The 20,461-nt window shown below is 43.7% G+C and overlaps 1 protein-coding gene across 5 annotated transcripts; it reads left to right on the top strand.

Annotated features, from left to right (window-relative positions):
* Positions 1 to 18: 18 nt before the first annotated feature.
* On the top strand, positions 19 to 19,025 carry zc3h11a (zinc finger CCCH-type containing 11A). Of its 5 annotated transcripts, XM_067228792.1 has the most exons (20): positions 26 to 151; positions 568 to 616; positions 2,037 to 2,108; positions 2,533 to 2,858; positions 3,036 to 3,155; positions 5,116 to 5,239; positions 5,825 to 6,013; positions 6,136 to 6,192; positions 7,827 to 7,907; positions 8,044 to 8,151; positions 8,540 to 8,614; positions 8,711 to 8,806; positions 10,161 to 10,223; positions 12,947 to 13,456; positions 13,627 to 13,697; positions 13,963 to 14,133; positions 14,291 to 14,624; positions 15,485 to 15,642; positions 15,740 to 15,909; positions 17,370 to 19,025. In XM_067228792.1, the coding sequence occupies exons 4-20, from the start codon at positions 2,805 to 2,807 to the stop codon at positions 17,548 to 17,550; spliced, it is 2,562 nt and encodes an 853-aa protein (XP_067084893.1). In that variant the 5' UTR covers positions 26 to 151; positions 568 to 616; positions 2,037 to 2,108; positions 2,533 to 2,804; the 3' UTR covers positions 17,551 to 19,025. The 5 variants fall into 5 exon arrangements, with proteins under 5 accessions (XP_067084979.1, XP_067085138.1, XP_067084802.1 ...); XM_067228878.1 differs by having other exon boundaries at positions 19 to 2,108; positions 8,723 to 8,806; XM_067228701.1 differs by having other exon boundaries at positions 20 to 2,108; positions 2,495 to 2,858.
* The last annotated feature ends 1,436 nt before the right edge of the window (positions 19,026 to 20,461 follow it).

The raw sequence follows: 20,461 nt of genomic DNA, 5'->3' as shown, positions 1-20,461 counted from the left end.
GTTCTCATCGGTAAAGAAAATCAATACTGTGGTGATGCGTTTCCTCTTACCGAAGCCGACGCCATTTTGTTCTCAGTTCGAGTGGGCAAGAGAACGCGGCGGTCGTGTTGTTCTTTCAAGAACCAATGTTTTAACTCTAAATGTAAAACTGGTAAGATATTTCGGTATTTGTTGGTGTCATTAAACAATTCGAATATACGGTTAATGATTAGTTTACGGACTGGCTACAGAACATTGACTTAAGGATAATATAGACACCAGGCCACAGGTCAGACTTGCTCTAAGGGCCTTAGTGACGTTACTAGTAGCCCGCTAGCTGGATAGTTCACTAAAACAGGTAGCCAACTATCTTGACTATTTTATCGAGCAACTGTTAAAACGATTACATTTTCTAGCCAGTTGCTGGATAGCTACATACCTCCAGAGAATGTGATGAGTACGTGAATTACGTCTTACAAACGATCAGTTGTTAGCTAGCTAGTGCTGTCTACATTGTCAGATACTAATGTGTGTACTTTAGCGTTACGTCATGAAAACTATATTCTAAATGGGATTTTGTGCTTTCAGTAACTAACGTACCGCTGAAGATGAAAATCTCATGCGCCGAGTAATTCTGGTAAATTTGTCTTGATTTGTGTCGTGCAAATGCATTTTGATCTTGCTAAGCAGATGTGTGTTGTCTAGCTATTTGCCATAATTTCACTCCGTGGACAGTTTATTAGGTTCCACCCCGTTTTAGAAAAACCCTGTTGTGCCATGCAGATACGCAAAATGCATTCGGTTACTGTTCGTCTGATGAATAGAATGGGCAGAACGAGTTATTTAAACGACTCTGAGATTACGGCTGGTGCTATACGTGCCGGTTACACTGTCCGTGAAACGGCAATCCCATTTTTTCATGTACGACAGTGTCTGTTGTACCAAGAAAGGTGTGCAAAACTCAAAACATAGTAAGTCATGGGTTCGCAAACATCTCTGATGATAAAAGTCGGAGAAGTGCAAGGATTGGGAACAAATAACAGCACAGTATGACAATGGTGTGCAGAAGGGCATTTTGGGACGTCAACCTAGTAGAGCATCTTTGTGAAGAGATGGAACGGTTTACATGGAATTTCCAGTATGTAGTAGTCCATGAATACTTGTCTCTTAACCTAATAAACTGGCCACTGATGGTATAGGTAACAAGACTGGAACACTTGACTTGGCTCAGTGGTAGTAGTTTATGGTTAAGCCCTAATGTCTCTCTTATCACTTAAAGATAGTTACTCAGCATCCGTTTCAAGATACAAGGTCAACATGTGTTTGAAATTTGAGAGTGAGTAACTGTTTGGATCAGATGCTATCCTTTGACCTCAAAGCTTTGCAATGGTGAAAGTCCTCCTAAATGTGAAGCTGCAACATGACTCCTATGCAACACATTGATGTGAAATCATATTGATGACAGCTGCTGTGTATGTTTGTGTGCCAGTGTCTGCCCTTTAATGACCATTCTTTTCAGCTGCCTGGGGAGTCTTCTTGTCTTTTCAAGGTTTAGCAGCAGCTCCTCTTTTCGGTGGACCTCTGGAAGTGGATAGGAAAGAATGTAGATCCCCAGAAGATCCCCCCCCCCCCCCCCCCCCCCCCCCCAAAAAAAAGCAGCGTTTTCCCTCTCCCCACCTTGTCTGCCCTCCACCTTAACCCACCAAGTATTGGAAGACCTTGAAGATTTTTTTTTGATCCACAATTATTTTCCCTAATTGCCCCCTCCCATTTTACTTGCCAATTCTTGCCAGTCCATCCCTCCCAAGTAATTTTCTTGGATGAAAACCCAGAGAGGAGATGCCGCTTTTTTCCTTTTCATCTCGCTTTTTAACCACCTCAGTTTCTCTATCCAGTTATTCCTTTCTATAAAAAAACAAAAACAAAAAAAAAAACCATGGACACTCTGTTAAGCTTTATCAGTCTGGTGTCCAGGCCAGGTGTTCTCTGGAGGTCCTAGGACGACTATCTCTGGCACACCTTTACACTCTTATCTCATGGACCAAGTGTTCCTTCAGGACCTCTATTGCCACGGAGACGCCCAGTCAGAAGTGCTCAGAGAGGAGGAGAGATCATCTCAACCACACCAGGTAAATGTCAGTGTTTCCCCTACCATTATGTTAGGGGGCGCTCCGCCCCCCCCAAAGCTGTAAACCTAGGGGAAACACTGAATGTACTGCTCACATTGAGCATCCAAACCCTGTTAGGTGTTACTAGTCTCTCAGGCGTGATCAGTTGAGGTTGTAATGGCTTCAATCATCACCTTCCACTTACGCATTGACTTCTTATAGAGGAAGTGCTGTTAAGAACTGTCAAAAGGCCAGGGCTCTAATGACATGTCTGTCCCTGGACCAGACCCCATGGTTTCAGAGAGGAAATACTGTGTACTAACCAAGTGACCAAGATGCTGCTTACTAACCAAGTAACCAAGACACTGCTTACTAACAAGGTGACCAAGACACTGTGTACTAACCAGGTGACCAATGGAAGACTTTCCTCCTGCTGTGTTTCTAGCGAGTTTCCTGAGGACCCTGAATAGACCTACCGTGCCGCCACCCCACTAAACAGGGACGTGACACCATCATCCACCCCCTGAAAACACCAGCCGTGACGCCATCATCCACACCCTAAGAAAAACACCAGCCGTGACGCCATCATCCACCCCCTGAAAAAAACACCAGCCGTGAAGCCATCATCCACCCCCTGAAAAAAACACCAGCTGTGAGTGACGCCATCATCCGCCCCTGAAAACCCACCAAAAGTTTACCAGTCCTAAAGGTTTGATCATGACGAACAATGGAGACGACTGCTACTTCTTCTACTACTCCACCTGCACCAAGGTAAGAGTCCTAAGGACACAGCGTCACAGCTCCAGAACCAGTAGCAAACCTTCACATAGTTGGACATATATTTCTTAATCTCAGATTCTCTTTATGAAGAACTCTTTATGAAGAGTTTAGGAGTGGTGAGTAATGGGAGCATTGTGTATTTCATGTGCTTGTCTGTTGGTCACCCAGGGAGACAGCTGTCCGTTCAGACACTGCAAGGCAGCCATGGGCAGTGAGACGGTCTGCAGCCTCTGGCAGGAGGGACGCTGCTTTCGTATGGTCTGCAAGTTCCGCCACATGGAGATCAAGGTCAGGATGTGTGTGTGTGTCTATCTGCAGCTGTATCTCTCTTCAAGCTTTGCTGTGTGTGTCTTGAGGGGCCATTAGTGAGGGGTAGAGAGCGTTCCTCTCTTGAACCCTGGGTCAGGGGCCTACAGTCCCAACTCTGGACTTTTTGGGAGAAAGACTCTGGCCACATTAACACCAGGGCCCGTTCTTGGTACGTCGCTAACTTAGATAGCTGGATTTGATTGTTGACGATTTGTCATTATCTTGGATTGTTCGGTTCTTCGAAGCTCATTCTGTACTTGCTGTCATAGCAACAAGTCCTTTAGCTTAAACCTGCTCGGGAGCAGGCTTATTTTATGTAAACAAGATTTGATTGTGGCTTTATAAGCAGAGTGATACAGGAAGTCTATCACAGCCATGTCCGTTTTTACGACAACCTGTTGCGGAAGGTGCAAGAATAATTAGCAGGATTTAACATGAAACCAAATTAATTGCGCATTGCGTGATAGATACTTAAGCACAGCCCTTTTTTTTCGTGAGGGCAGGGCTCTAGAGTGCGACCAATTTGGTTGCATATGCGACCAAAATTTGCACGGGTGCGTCAATTTTTTTTACTAGGTCGCACCGGTGCACCTAACCTCCTCGCATCCGCTGCCTCTCCAGGAACGAAGCGTTTGTTTCTTCTTTGACAGAACTCGCACTCATGGTTGGATCATATCGTGGTCTAAACTAATCAGAGACAGAGATGGGGCGGGTCTTTGCCTCTGATTGGCTGTGGTCCAGATATTCCTGTAGGCCTACACTGCTCCGTGCTGTGTGATTGAAATTACGACCTGAGCACCAGAGAATCAGTTATGGCAGACCTGGGCATTGTACGGCCCGCAGGGCCACAACCGGCCCACAGGCTGTTCCAATCCGGCCCGCGTGAGGTAAATCTAAAATTAAAAATAAATAAATGTGTCGAGCGGTTGTAAATAGGTAGTCCTGAAACACTAGTGATCAGGCAATTTACATATGTGCGCTTGCGCAACCTCACCGACAGGAGAGTTAGGTGGTTAGCCCTCAAAAATGAAAAACGAAAGGTTGATACAGAATGTAGAGTTTTTAACAAGACATGGACTTCTAAGTATCTGTTTACTGAGGTCAAAGCTGTGTTCTTAGTTTTGGAGAACAGGTCGCTGTGTTGAAGGATTACAATTTTAATCGGCACTAAGGGACTCAAGAAAAAATCTAGCATGGCTGCCGCCTAGGCGGTCTCATCGGTAAATCAAAAATCCGAGATTGCAGTTCCACTCGAAATTGCTCAACATTTTATAGCCAATTCCCTGGCCTAAATACGTCCACTGCAAACACGTATCATATTCTCATGTTAGTGCATGTAAACCAGCAGATACTATTTTTGAAATGGTCATTTATTATCACACTAGCATTTAATTATCACAGAAAACAATTACGCTGCACTGAACAATAAGTAAATGTTGATGATCAAGGTTTCTACTATCGATACATACCCCCTTTTAGACCAACGCATAACTCAATCCAGCTATACTAATCATAAACAACAAGGGTGTTCAAAGAACCCAATTAGACTGATCATGATTAGCAAGATGATGTCATCTTGGATGTGTCATTTGATCTCAGATGTAATAAGCGACATAGGAAGAACGGACCCCAGGACGTGGAAAGTACAACCCATGAAGTTTGTCTACCAACACCAACACAGACAAACTGGCCAGCCAGACACAACACAGACTTGCTAGACATCAACACACATACTGGCCAGGCCGTCTGTATTAATGGGAAGACTCACATCAATGTTTATCCTTTACATATGCTAGGACAGTTTTGGGTCCTGGGCTTTTATTTATTTTTGGATAAGTTAGCTGAAAAAAGGCCAGAAGATTTTAGAAGATTGACATGAGTACCTTGCAGCTGACCCTGGGAATGGCCCCATCTGCACTCTCTTGGTTTCCTCTCACAGAAAAATCGCAGAGAGATTGCCTGCTACTGGGAAAACCAGCCGGCCGGCTGTCAGAAGTCACACTGTGCATTCCACCATGAGAAACCCCGCTTCATCGATGGCCACTTTGTCCCTGCAGATAAAGGTATCTGTGCAACCTCAAAATATATTTGGGATCAAATAATCATTATGGTGCAACCTGTTTTCTTTACAAAACGCTTGCTAATACTGTGCCTACTGTGAGCTGATACGGTGACCTGTCTACCGTGTTATCCAACTTTACATAACCAGTTAATCTTCATCTTCACGTTCTTAACTTTAATGCAGATTTGAGATTGGTTAAAATTAGCCGTCAGTCACTCCTTGTCACTGCGCTCTGTTGTCACGTGACGGGGAGCTAACTAGCGCTCAACATTTGACAAGCTGAAAAGACTATATGAAAAATGTTGTTGAGTGCTCAAAAATATTTGCTGGTGCTCCTAACTTAAAAAAGTTGGGAACGACAGTGCTACCAAGTAAAAAAGTTCACTTCAAGCCCTGTGGGTGGAGTTACGTGGGATATTACCAATGATAACAGTGATTATACCAGCGTGCTATTCCTACATAGATTTTTGTTTTCTTTAGTTATGCATTTAGTCATTTATGCAATGTCTAACACATTTCAAATGCTAAAACCGTGTTAAATGTAGATGTGGCTAGTGCTTTACTGGAAATGTTTGGGTATTTTCAGGCTCTGCCTCTAAAGAAGTAGAACAGCCCCAAGAAGAGCCTGCCCCCCCACCTCCTCCCGCCCCTCTCCCCAGCGCAGCCAATCCCCAACTCCGAGGGGTCATCAAGGCAGAGACTCAGGAGAGTGTTCCCAGCCCCACCCACCCGCCTGTGGTCATCAACCCAGCAGATGACGATGAGGACGAGGATGGTAACCCCTCTCCCTTAGCTTTCCTACTAATTCCATGCCAGGTTGATCATGTTGACCTGTTATTGTATCTCCATGAAAGTAGAGTGGGTGACTCAGTATTTGACTGTGTGTACTGCCTGCAGATCAGTGCTCCGAGGACGAGACTTCTCCCAGGAAGCTGGCCAAGGTCTCCAGCTCGGGTGAGAACTAATGCAGCATGACCATCCAACAGGTTGATTTCTACTCTTTATTCACTATTCTGAGAAATTGTCCCACTTCAAGCTATGCCCACCGAGGGTGTGTGTCTTGAGTGGGCATTAGTGTGGGGGTGGAGAGTGTTCCTCTCTTGAACCCTGGGTATAAAGCCTGCTGTCTTGTTGCTGGACCTGTCAGGAGTAATACTGGTCCCATAAGCACCACATTGATGTAAATAATGTTGTAAGTTCCCTTGTATAGTGAAGAAAAATACTAAGTCCCGACAAGTGAAAAATTCCCAAAAAAGTCCCAAAATTGGAGAATGATTTTAAGTGTTGAGGTGGGCTAGATCCTAAGTCCAAAACAGACCAACTGGAACTCAGTTTGATGCAAAGGTTTATTGGACAGAGTATCCAACAAGTGTGTGTTCCCGAGAGCAGACTGCCCGTTTCTCTCCGGACAGTCCCTTATATATTTTCTTCCTATTATTTGTGTCAATTTTGCTATTGGTACAGTACAGTTGGTCACAGATACATTATGCACCCTCACATTATTGATCCTTGTCCTGGGGTTTCAGATTACTGGTGTTTTTTTAATACAACGACAATTCTCCCAATTTACGGCTAGTGGTACTGTCCCTGAACTCTGCAGCTGTAGACAAGTGTGTGGCCGCAGGGTCTTAAACGTGCAACTTGATTTATAGCTGGGGGCCTCTTGCTTGTGAAAGTAGAAGCATATCTACAACTAGTCTTTTCCTGCATTCCTCAGCCCCTAATATCCAGATCTTTACACTTTGGGCTTAATATCTTCAACCAGTTTGTAGTATTAATAATAATCAGTCAACATCTTAACATATGGTTTCCAGTAATATATAATATACAGCAAATGTTTACTCCTCGACAGGTCTGCAAACGCCTTTGTAAACCGAGATTTGTTAAAATGTTTGTTAACCGAGACCGTAGGTCGAGGTTTACAAACAAATCGTTTTAACAAATCGAGGCGACAAAGCGTTTGCTGACCTGTCGAGGAGTAAACATTTGGTTTCTTATATACTACAACAATACGTGGGAAGATACCAAATCAAACAGGTCGAATCTGGAGCAGACGGCATGTTGTCAGAGCAATCAGCTGCACTGTTGACGTCACTACATCTCCAAGGCAACATATCAACAACATCAATTTGTCTTCTGTCTGCTTCAGATACTTCTTTAAAACAGGAAGCGAATGCGGGGCGTTTGCGGACCTGTGCAAAAACCATATTTGGTTGTTTTAGTTTTTTTTTGGGGCAATTTAGGCTACTTTGTTGCCGAGCAGATGCCACGTCGTTAAGGTCAATGGCTACATCTCCAAGGCAACCGCTTGTTGCTAGGTCCGTAAAACCGTTTATTTACCTCTGCGAACTTTCAGGAGGTATATAAACGGATTTATTAACTTTTGAGAACGTCTTCTGGACCAATAGGAACAGCGTATTGGTCCAATTATTACACTAGTATATAAGAAACTAAAAAGATGGATGACAGTTTCATTTTAAATCAGATAAACCATTAACCTATCTTCATCATTTCAACAATGTGATGTCAAATTCCACATCAACATTTGCGTGTTTACATGTTTTCTTATTGCATTATTTTGTCCACAGACGACTCTATGAACTTTGGCATCCGGACCCTGGAGGAGATCCGCTTGAGGAGGGCCCTAAAGGCCAGCATGAAGAGATACGGTACGCTGCTCCATAGGCCTGAGTGCACCTGCAGCTAAAAGCAGGTGTCTGTTTTGTCACTCATAAAGACAAACATAGCACCCAGACAGACAAACTTGACAGTTAATGTTGAGGCTAACGTCTGCTGTTACTCCAGGTACCCCACTAGAGGAGGCCTCCCTGTCTGGCCAGGTGACCAACGGAGGCGGTAAAGAGGAGAGCATGACCATGTATGGCGGCCCCGCCCTCTTCTCTGCCACCAGCGGTAAGCACCCACACCCTGCGTTTTGATATGTTGGTACCTGACGAAAAGATGAATTGTGGGTTTTTTGGTAACATGCCAGTTCCCTCCCTTTAGGTTAGCATAGGTAATATTGCACTATTGTACTTCACTTGTCTTAGGTTAGTATAGGTTTATAAGGTTAGTATAGGTAATTATGTGTATTTAGAGGTTTAGTATACTGTATTAAATATTGTGTATTAGGAGGTTTACTATATTTTAGCTTATCATGGATGTAATCTATGTTCTGTGTACTTGTATGTTATGTTATGCCAGGTTGCTTTGCGTTGTCTTATCCTAAGAATTTCAGTGCCCAATCTGACCCTGTGTTGTTCTGTGCATCTGACAATAAATGACTTGAACCCTCATCCAGAGGTCGCCGCCTGCAGAGAAGTAACTGGAAGACGCAACGTTGCCGACAGACTGGGGAAAAGAATCCACAGAAGAGGTAGGGTTGAAAAAAAAAAGTATCAACTTTCTTCAAAACAAGTGTTTACAACATGTTATGGTCCCAGTCACAAACAGTCATCTCCAACATGTCCAGATGTTCCTGCAGATGACTGTGACCTGCCGCTGAAACGCTGCCTGGCAGCACGCCTGGGCGGGGTGGTGGGTGAGGACGAGGGCAACCCTTCTAAAGGTGAGGGAAACACACTTTCTCTCAAACCCTTAAGCCGATGGAGAGAGAAGATGAGCAGTTCTGTTGGACACAGCTAGCAACCTCAAGGTTTATTAGTTCAATCAATCAATTGAACATTGTCATGCCCACTCTAAGTGATTATGACAACCGAAAATTCATTTGTAACAGGGTTTTTCCTAGCTCAAAATTAGGTGGGGGTGGTAACATCCTGATCATGTGCACATGTACATCTGTAGGCTACCATGCGTTCAACTGGCTTGAGCAAACTGCAAAAAGTTGCAATTTATTAGTTCTAACAATTATGATGAAAGAAAATGACAATTATCACGTTAAAGCATATTTTATTAAATATAAACTTTCATTTACACATTTCATAACCTGCAAAATGTAGCTCTTTCACAGGGTAGTTGAACATGGCCATTGTTTTCCCCAACACAGTTCACAACCAGAGGCAGAACATTTTACGTCCTATTTTTCGTTTTATAAAACCTCTTCTTGAACTCCTTGTATTCCAAAGCCTGCAGGTCTGGTCAATCGATGGCCACCTTGCAACAAGTCTTTCTAATAACTTGAAATGGAAGAAAATCAATGACATGTTTTGACTTTTAGAAGGCAATGAATACTTAATATTGAAATTTAAACACCACCAAATTCATAGCATCAAAATATTTTACTTTTGTTTGTTGATTGTTAATAATTTGTTGGTATGTTGTGTTTGAATTCACCACATAAACTCAGATCCAAAAATTCAAGGTTTGGAAATTCTGCAGTTGCCTCTTTCACTCACACTCCTTCAATCCTACGTGCTCGCAAACCTCAATCTCAAAACACACTCAAACTCTGCATGTATGACTGCCTGCAGCTACACTGGAAGTTGAAGTATATGCTAAAAACGTCTCCATCTTAAAGTATGCTAAATGAAACGGAAAATATATTTCCCTTTATTTTCATGAACTATGTTAATCACATAAATGTGGGTCTAGCCAGCTACCTTAATCACGGAAAACATAATATTTTGTGATGATGTTCACCATATATAACGCTAGCCACAACACATATTTTCACTATTTATGCTCAAACCGAAGTTCAACGGAAGTTATTGATTTAAATGCAATACATCCTCCAACCAGCGGGTGCGGTAACACCTGGATATGAGGGGCCTGAGGAGAGAGGTCCGGTCTGAGGCATTGACTGAAAAACGAATGGACGGCATGACAGCTCCTCAAAAGTGAACGCGCCGTCCATTCTTTTTACAGTCTATGGTCTGAGGGGCTTGAGGAGAGAGGTCTGGACCTCTAATTCTCTATGCAAGAAAAACCCTGTCAAACCTAAACGTTGATTGTTGTCTCCTCAGCTCCTAAACCCGTCAGGGATAGACTGAGGAGGTCAGTTCAACCAAGTGCTCCAACAGAATCAGGTACACCTTGTGAACACCTTGTTGTATGGTTATTGGCAGTATGTAGATGTATGGTTATTAGCAGTAGGTAGATGTGTGTTCAGTATGCATTAGCTGTGGGACAATTTTGTTTTCTCACAATTCGATACAATATTCAATACAAAGTTCACAGTTCGATTATTTTCGATAAAGTTTGGAAAAACTTCCAAATCTCTCTTTAGAAATGTCTTTCTAGGCCCAAGTCAAAAAAATAAATAAAAACCTGATGCATCAAAACTCACATGGACATATTTTTGGGCCACTTTTACCGACTGCAATGTCCATATTGCGCGCATTGTCACAACAGCAGTCCTTCCCCCTTCAAGTCCCATTCTTCCCCAACTTGCTTTAGTATGTGCCCTATATTTATTGGGTGTGCTCGCCAAAGGCTTTTGTGGTGCGTCGCTGTCTTCAATGCCACAGCTTAAACTTCATGTCAATCAGGCCCCTCTAAACCGGAACTCTCTCCTCAGGCCGGTCTTTTCAGGTGTAGCGAAGGTATTACCGCCACCGCTGATCGGAAGATGTTGTAGTCCAGGGGTGGCCAACCAGTCCAGCATAGACAACAACAAAAAAACACGCACCATAGCAAAGAGCCACACACATTGCACGCCCGCACTACAACAGTGGCTTACAGATCTAATGACAATCATAATACAAAGCATAACAGTTTTTATACGACCGCACAGGGCCTTGCGCCACTGGGGGCCTCGCGCCTGCCTGGTTTGTAATCCAAGTTTGCAATTGCAAGTTGTTTTTTTTTACTTTCAATTAGTGGTGGGCATAGATAAAATGTTTTAAATCAAGATTAATCTCACTGTAATCTTGGCGTTAATCTAGATTAAAATGGCTCATTTGAATTCCGCCGAAGGCATTCAGAATATGTGTGCTACCCAAATAATGACTAAAAGTAAGTCTTTGAGAATGGGTTTCTCAAGCCAGGTGGCGCATTAGACCAGGAGCTCATCTCCTGTTTCCAAAATGCATCACAAACTGCTTGAGAAAGCTGTTCTACTATGATAATTGGTGATGAAAATAAATTATGTTCAATAAGATTGTGTTTATTAACTGTTTATTAGATTAGTTAGCTTGGCTGATGAGCTGTGCTGACGGCCTCGGTTGCACTCAAACATCGTAGTTTGACGACGACTCTTCCCCTGCGCTACATCAGTGCTTGGTCCGGCATCTTCCGCATTAGCTAAGGGATGCTTTGCGTTTCGGTGGTATTTGAGACTGGAAGAACTCCTACAGTAAACTAATTCCGCATAGCACAAGGTGCAAACAGCCTTAGTCTTGTCGAGGTTTCCATTGGGAAGCTTCGTGAAAATACATTTTCCCTGAAGCAAACCAGGCGGATTCATAGCTGCATCCATGTTAGCACGTCACGTTTGATGTGATAATTTCATACACAAGGCATACTCACAGGTTCGAAAACTCGTTCTCGCCCCCTACAGTGCAATTCGGCTAGGTATACATCCGCGCTAAAATATCAAGGTGAAAGTCATCATAGCTTGCGTAGTATAGACCCAGCTCCCAATCCAACTTTGAGAATAGATTAACGGCGATATTTTTTTTATCGCCGATAAGAGTCGCAGCGCGTTAACGCTGATAACGGCCCACCACTACTTTCAATATTTTTGTATTCCTTTTCTTGACTCGATGTGCTCTAAAATTCCGTCCCCCCTGGGACGAAGTTCACCCCTGCCGCCGCCCCAACCAAGTAAACGACAACGCACTACTAAAACTACAAACACTATTGTTTGTAGTAATTTCTTTCTGAAATAATCTTGATCTTTACAAAATTAGCAGAGTAACATATCTGACTGTTCATCACAAAATAAGGTTGTTGGAAATCTCTCCAGATTCTGACAAGCAATGAGACGGACAAATGAAGCTATCTTGCTTGATATAGAGCTAGCGATAGCTATCTTTTAAGTTGGTGGTTAACCATGTTTCTATCATTAACATTCTTGTGAATATTCTACAGCTAATTGCCATTACAAATACATTCGTGACAGATTGTTGAGGTATTAGATAGCAAACTTGCCTTTCTTGCACTTTCTCACAACTTAGAACGCACCGCTACACTGAGGTGATTCAACAAGCTTCTGTATTGCACACTGCCTGGTCACTCACGGGCGGTGTTTCTTGAGTTTTATTATGACAGTCAATGTAATAGTGTGTGATATTCCCTGCCATAAAGTCAACATTTATGTGTATCGCCAACCTGTTATTGAATGAATATGGTAACTATATTGTGATATTTACGATTACAGGTAAGAACGATATATAAATGTATCGACCCCCCCCCCCCCCCGACCTGTGGTTTTTACCTCTTTTGGGGGGGTCCAACCCTTAATCGGGGGGGTCAGACCCCCCCGTAATTCGCACACTGGCTGTCGGAATTATGGACAGTCTTGCGCGTGCATCACGTGTATGTCAATAAGCAGTACCTTGCATGTTAAGTTCGCACAGGGCCTTGCACCTCCCCTGCGACAGCTCTGTGTGGTTTGTTTAAGTCTTAAACAATGATGTGATACGCGACACGAAATGCGAAAGGGTCCATATATGCAGATATTGAAGTGAAATGCAAATGTAGGGCTCTGAGAAAACCGCTTTGTTACTTTCGTCCCACGTTACTTTCGCCCTGGTGCTCCCCGATGTGTTGAAGGTGTTCTGTAACGTGATTCTGTGCTCCTCCCCAGACTGCCTCACAGCAGAGCCTCGTGGCGAGTCTGATAAGGCTCCCCCAGAGATCCACATCAAGACACTGCAGGAGATCAGACTGGCTAAGGCAGCCAAATCCCAAAATCTGAAAACTGCACCTCCCATCACCACCACAGCCACTAAAACCTCTCCAAAGGTTTCCAAGAGGTCCATTATGGTCAAAGCGGCCTCCATTGTCCAGGTCAAGACCTTCTCTGAGGTCCTTCACGCCAAGAAGAAGCTGCAGAAGGAACGTCTCCAGAAGACCAAACCACAGTCCTCTTCTGGAGCTCCCAGTGGCTCCCCCACCAAGGGCCCCGCGGAGGAAGCTGTGCCCGGCCGCGGGCTCAGCTTCACTCCGGGGGTGAGGGTGAAGACCCTGGAGGAGATCCGCAGGGAGAAAGCAGCCAGGATGCAGGCCAAGTGCCAGGGGGAGGACGAGGGGGAGGCTGGGGGCAAGGTGGCCAGGAAACCCCAGTTACCACGCATCAGAAAGCCTACTTCCCCTGGTGAGATATTTGTAACTCATAATGTGTGTGTGTGATATTTTCTTTACAGCTAAAACATATAACATCCTCTTTGTGGAAGCCTTGCCCTTCACCACTGGGTTAACAGGGGTGTACTTAATTGTGAGCAGCCTTGCAGGTGTGTGACTTCTACTGTGTTTCCCCTCCTGCAGAGGGCAGCAGTAACTTTCAGAAGAGCTCTGGGCTGGCTGAGAGCCCAGGAGAACCTACCATCACCACAGAGGTAAGACCGCCCAACCACATTCTCATGAATACTATATCCTACATTACATTGTTATCATTTAAAGGATTCAATTCAGAAAATGTTATTGTCCATCCCCATAGGGGTAGAAATGTGTCTTTAGACAGAGACTTAAACAAACATACAAAACAAAGGTGAATAACAATAATGTAAGCAAAAACAACTCACAACTGTGGGTTGTGGGATCAGTCGTGTTCGTTTTAAAGCTTTGGTTTAAAATACATATTGTGTGTATGTTTGCATGCAGGTCAAGGTCTGTGGTGCGTCTGGGAACGGTGTGAAGGTGAAGACCTTCCAGGAGATCATGCGTGAGAAGCAGCTCCGTAGGCAGGAGGACTTGGCAGCCTCCAACAGCCCTTTAGACAGCTCGGTGGAGGCAGAGACCGCTCGGTCTGAGCCCCCTGCCATCCAGAGGAAGGTAATAGTGATGCCCTCTTTTCGTTCTCCTCCTCTCCTCTCTCTACCTCCCCTTCTCCTATCTTCCTCTCCAGCTCCCCTTCTCATTTCTTCCTTTCCTCCACCTCTTCTTCCCTCACCTCCTCCCCCCAGTTCTAACCCTCCTCTTCTTCTCTCAGGTCAGAGTGCTGGCAAGCCCCTCCAGCTCCTCTCCCTCCTCCTCGCCGTGCCTCGTTCCGGAGCTGGCCCCCACTGTCCCTAAGGCTGTGCCTGTTGGCCAGCGCGTCCTCCTCAGCCCAAAGGTGGCTCCTCCCACCGTCAGCACTGCGACCTCCCCCCAGCACGGGCCCCCCCCCAAGCTGGCAGAGCCCTCCAGCCCCGCTCCAGGGAGGAGGGGCTTCCCAGGGCACTCCCAGGAGGCCAGAGGAGTGGCCCCGCCTGCGCTGGACAGCACTCTGCTGAACCAAGATGGCGCCCATCACGAGTCCCTAGCACCAGCCACCGGGGCCAAAGGTTTTTTTTTAATATATTATAGGTTTATATTAGTGCTGTCAGTTAAACGAGTAATTAACGGCGTTAACGCAAACCCATTTTAACGGCGTTAATTTTTTTATCGCAAGATTAACGTTCTTTTTGGCCTAGCAAACTTTGTCGTTTTTTTCACATGCTGTTGCAACAACTACTGACGTTAGAAAAACTACAACACCACACCGGATCTAGCTAGACCGGAAACAAAACAACAGGCACGCCGCATACACTTGTTTGGGCTTGCGAGCCGGCTAAAGAGTAGTAGCAGAGCCGACATTCTTTGGTAGTAGGCTAAAGTTACGTTTTGAGTGGATGACGAGCGCGGGATGCCGAAATGGATTCCAATAAGATTCTGAATGGAAAGGTTACTTTTAAAAAGTTGCCAAATGGTTCCACTGACAAGACCAAATTGATCTGTGTGTTTTGTCGTTGTGAACTGAGCTATCGTCGCAGCACGTCCAGTCTGAAATACCACTTGATGGCCAAGCACACAGCTGATGCGAATTCTCCGCTCCCTTGTCAAAGCCAGGCAATGTTGCAATGTTGTTTTCAATTTAAAAAAAACATTTTCACTAACCAAGCAATCCAATCCACTTTTCCATGTTGATAAGAGCATTTAAATGAGAAAAAATAATGGGAAAAAAATAAATCAAGGGACATTTAGAATAGATAAAAATGCGATTAATTGCAAGTTAACTATGACATTAATGTGATTAATCGCGATTAAATATTTTAATCGTTTGACAGCACTAGTTTATATACATTTTCTTCAATACATTTAAAATGTATTGAAGGGGGGTTTCCAGGCTAATATTTACGTTTTGTGTTCTACTGTGGTTTTCCAGTGCGGCCCAAGCTGAACGTGAAGCCGTCGGTAGTGAAGCCAGCAGCCCAGGTGAAACCGGGTCAGAAGCGCAAGGCAGCCGAGTCTGCTGTGGCGGCGGTCAAGCCCCTGAACAGCGCCTCCAGAGCACACGACAACATGCCCAGCAAACGGACAGCGGTATGGTCCTATACTTAACCAAACACATTTACTTGCGAGCTGAAAAAATGACAAGTCATTAAAAAAAGAATCCTACCCTGCATGCTTGCACCCCCAGGTGTCCCTTCAGGTGTCCACACCCTCTTCCCCCCAGATGCCCGCACCACCAGCGCTGGGGCCGAGCCCAGGCATCAGCCCCCTGGAGGAGCTCCAGGCTGCCCACACGCTCAACACTGCCATCCCCGGCAACACAGCTCATGCCAGGGATGCCTGCAGTGTCCCTCAGAGGTAAGTCTGCCTGCTGGAGGAAGAGGAGAGCGCTTAATTTAGGATGGATTAGAGTATGGATCATAGTATGTATTAGAATGGGTTTCTTTGTATGGATTAGTGTGCGTGTTTGATGGTATGGATTTGAATGTTTGATAGTATGGATTAGTGTGTGTTTCTTAATATGGATTAGTGTATGTTTGTTAGTATGGATTAGAGCAGTGTTTCTCAACCCCCGATCTACTCATAGACAAACATCACAGCCCGTCGAGTGTTTGGTTCCTTGGGAAGACTCTGAAAAGTGTCAGCATTCCCTGTACAGCCTGGAACACTGCATTTTCGACCATAGTCCATTTTCAATATCCTTGAAAAATGTTCTTTGTAATTCCGTGGAAGTACACAGAGTAGCGCACAGCAAATTTTGGTGCGTGACAAAGGTACAGACCAGAGCCAAAAAAAGAAAAAATCTAAAATCTCACAATAAAAAAATGTAGCTCTAAAATGGTAGGTTTTTGTCAAAACCTTTTTTGGCTTTGGCTAACTGACGTCAGTTCGGCTTTTTCAAAAGCTACCGTTTTACAGCTAAATTTTTTGATTGTGAGATTTGCATAGGAAAGAGAGAGGTGTGGACGTTGAGGTGGGAGGTTCACTGTATGTCCATTTTACCCACTGAACTGTCGTTATTCAACTGTGACAAGGTAAATTCGGTTTTGCAATCAATGACCCCTTTAAAAGTTGACCTGTGTCAAAAAGTGATAACGGAGAAAACTGCATTTAAAGATTCCACTCCGTTTCATAATTCGATTTGACATGGCTTGAAAATCTTGCTAGCTAACATCCAAAAAACTTTGAAATCAACTGTTTTTCATAAGTAATCATACTTTTTGTACATTACAATGAAGTTAAGGGTGTTAACTATACAAAACATCAAAAATCTCAATTTTGACAGAAAACGATTTTCGATCTTTTATGGTTTATAGCCAACAATGAGAGGCTGCGACATCCGACGGGTTTCCACAGGCCACCACACATATGTGAGGGTTCAGGGTTTAAAGGGGAAATTGGGCCCTAGATGGAGAACAGTTTGCGCTTTAACCATGGGGAAGTGTAAATTTAATGAACTGGTTACATAGGCCTAACCCTAGTTTTGAGGCTTCAGGAGAGAGGTCATATTTGAACCCCATTGGCTCACAGAACTAGGGGTCTCAGACGGGAGGTTAATCTCAATCCCCATTGGTCACCGACCTCTAGGGGCCTGAGGAGAGGTCTGTAGTTGTAACCTTCTCAAAACATGCAGCACAGTGGGTCTCGAGGACCAGGGTTGAGAAACACTGGATTAGAGTGTGTTTGACTTGATTTGTTAGAAGGTAGTGCTTGACATTTTGCTACAATGCCATAATATTGAGGTGGTGTTCCATGATTCCTAGCTGTGTTTATGGTTCATCTGAGGATGTTGACCTGTTGTCCTGCTCCTCCCCCAGTCCTGTGACCAAGGTGGCGGGCGAGGGTCGCTCCCGACGCCTCAGCCTGGCCACCTCCTCGGGGCTGGACACATTTGAGGATCTGATGAACGAGTTCACCGACAACCTGGAGGACGAACAGGACCGTGGCAAGGCCGGGGATGACCTTCTCCGGGAGCTGTCTGAGATGATAGACAACTAAAGGACAGCTAGAGGACAAGCCTGCTTCAGTATCTGTCTCAGATGATAGACAACTAGAGGACAGGAGCTGTCTGAGATAAACACAACTAAAAGACAGCTAAAGGACAGGCCTGTTGCAGAAGCTGCCTGATATGAAGACAACTAAAGGACACACACCGCTACTCTCAACCTTAATCATCTGAATATGAAATTTGACTCACATTTAAAAACCCATTGTTGAACATTGAGTTTCAGCTGTCAGAACTCATCTGATGCCATAGCTTTCCCAGCACCTTGTGGTCATGGGCGTTAATTAACATAATTTGCATATTACCAGACTTACACCAACATGGACCCATTCCACTTCAATTAAAGTTTGTAGTATTTCCTACTTTAAACAATTTATTTTTGTTTTTATTCTGTCTTTACATTTTAGTTGTTTCACTCGTTTGTTTTCTCAGGAACAGTCTTAAATGCTTTTACATTTTTCTGTACTTCTAATTGGTTTAAATGATGCTAGTGATGTACTCGTCCCTTACGAATTGTTTTGGTTCTTTCCGTGCTCTTCTGTTTTTCTGGTGTTCTTATAGAGAACCAAACCAACCATATGTCTACAGAAGAAAACCTGTCTAGTAAGCATTCTCAGGCAATTCCTGACCTTATTATTGGGCATATTTGTTCATAAAACTGATGTTGAATCATGTACCATTGTTGCAGAAAGACTCAAACATGTATACTGTGTATGCTCGAGTGAATTCGCTTTTTAAAGGGACCCTTAGCAAGTGGCCGGACACACTGCAACGCTGTCAAGTCTCTCATCGAGGGATCTGAATTCTCAACAATCATGTACAGTTTTGTGTCTTTTTTGAGGTTTGAGCAAACATGGAGTTGAGAATATAGAAACATTACTTAAACGATTGGTTAAAGGGGTACCTGTCCAAAAGCAAGTATTTTTATGTAAAAAGTTGTTTTAGATTCTTCACTTTTGTGGAATGGTCTACCTTTGTGATACAACATCCATTTTTGAGCATTAGCTCCTATAAAAACAATTTTATTTATTAGCTGCACATTTATCATAAATGTATATCTTGTGCCACACATTTAGCACGCAAGTCATGTATTTGGTACCTGCTTTTAACTTGAGTGGTAGAATTGTTAACAACATTTTGAAACAACTACTTGCTGTTCTCTCCCCCTCCCCCCCAAAAGAAAAAACAAATAAGAGGGGGAAAGAAAAAACAATCTGGTCTTTAAATGTGAACCAATCTCAGGGACTCTGTTTCTGTCTGTTTGGCCATATTCATCCCATGAGCTATATCGAACTGATGCTTTCTATTGAGTAATGCTAGAATGTGTACTGTACCATTAGCCATTGAGGTTGACTGGTTTCATCAGGATGGGTCTGGATGGAAGCTGTTTTGTACATGCTTGCTGCACCTGATCTGACAAGCTCAACTAACTGTTATGAAACTGTTTATAATAAAAGTGATTTTATGACACCTTACTTGCTTATTTCTCTAGTCTATACAAATGGGCTAGGATACATGATGATCAGAATTGTGGACTGACCGGTTTACCTGCAATGCTAGTTTACACATAATCCAAGATGACCAATTTGTAGCTGGCTAAGGATCACCAGGTGTGTCACCATTCTGAGGCCAGATATGGCTGTAACATCACCATACAGAGGGACCTCAGGTCCTCCAATAAAAAAGGTAATGTCATGTGATTTTATGGTGCTCAGTTGTGTCCTGAACTATAATTGCAGATGAAACAGTGAAGCAATGAAAATGTGAAGTTATTTTGTTTGCTCTTAACCAAATTTGTGTTTGTGATGGTATAACCAATAAATTGTAACATTTCAGTCATTGTATTTAACCTAAGACAATGCCATGCATTTGAAGTTTGATTTACACCACACCAAGTTGTAAAATAAATTAGCTAATTATGTTTAAAGGGGTGATTGACTGGGGTTTTATGGTATTTCACACTTTTCCTTAAGGTCTCCGAATAGGGTATGTAACATTGGTTGGGCTGAAAATGGCCCGGGTGCTGTTCGATGCTTCCAGTGAATTTCTCCCGGGGAAAAACGCTAGTTTTTCTCCTTTTATGGTATGCTCATGAATATATATAGATGAGCTGCGCGCTGATTGGTTGGTCTACAACGAGTGAAGCTGCGGAGCAAAGACGCAACACGGCCAACAGCACTCACTGAAACATCGAAGGTGGAAACTTGAAATAAAAACCAGAGCATGTTTAAGGATATTCTCTATAGACATTCTCTGTAAAAACGTACAAATAAATCGAGAGCTCCGGACGTCATGTGACTTTACTGTTTACTTCCCCATTTTGGCAGGAAAGTAGTGGCAAAAATGAACGGCGCCAGCACGGATTTCAACCAGTCCGAGTTCACTGCGCACTTTAATTCAAAAGACATAGGCAGCTATAGAGCAACACTTGATCGATTAAACATTAGTGATCCATATAATGCTCCCGGAGTTATTTTTACGACCTTTACGAGTGAAACGGAAGGCTTCCCTGACCTTCTGTATCCAGATATTTAAAACTATCAACTTTCATTCGTCCTACTCTGGACCCAGCTAACACAGTTACGTTGCCCTTACGTAACTAGGACGTAATTTGATGACCAAACCAGAGCCTGTTTAAAGATCCTGTAAAGTGGAATTAAAAACGAGTTTCAAGTTCACCACCTTATATTCACTCTCCTTATATTATTTGTCCATTGGCGACCTGAGATGAACCCCGTCTGATCTGGTTTTACTAATTTACTAACATATTTTTGTATTCTAGTTGCTAAAATAGATGTTAATATTGTATAATCCACACACAGGAGGCTAATAGGACGATAACTGGAACACTGCAATGGATCTTTTCCTTCCTTATGCAGGACTGTGATGATAGCCTCAGACCAT

The sequence above is a fragment of the Osmerus mordax genome, chromosome 1, assembly GCF_038355195.1.
Source record: "Osmerus mordax isolate fOsmMor3 chromosome 1, fOsmMor3.pri, whole genome shotgun sequence".
In the NCBI taxonomy this organism is placed as follows: Eukaryota; Metazoa; Chordata; class Actinopteri; order Osmeriformes; family Osmeridae; genus Osmerus; species Osmerus mordax.
Note: the sequence above shows the minus strand (reverse complement) of the source record. Positions and strands in the feature narration are given on the sequence as shown.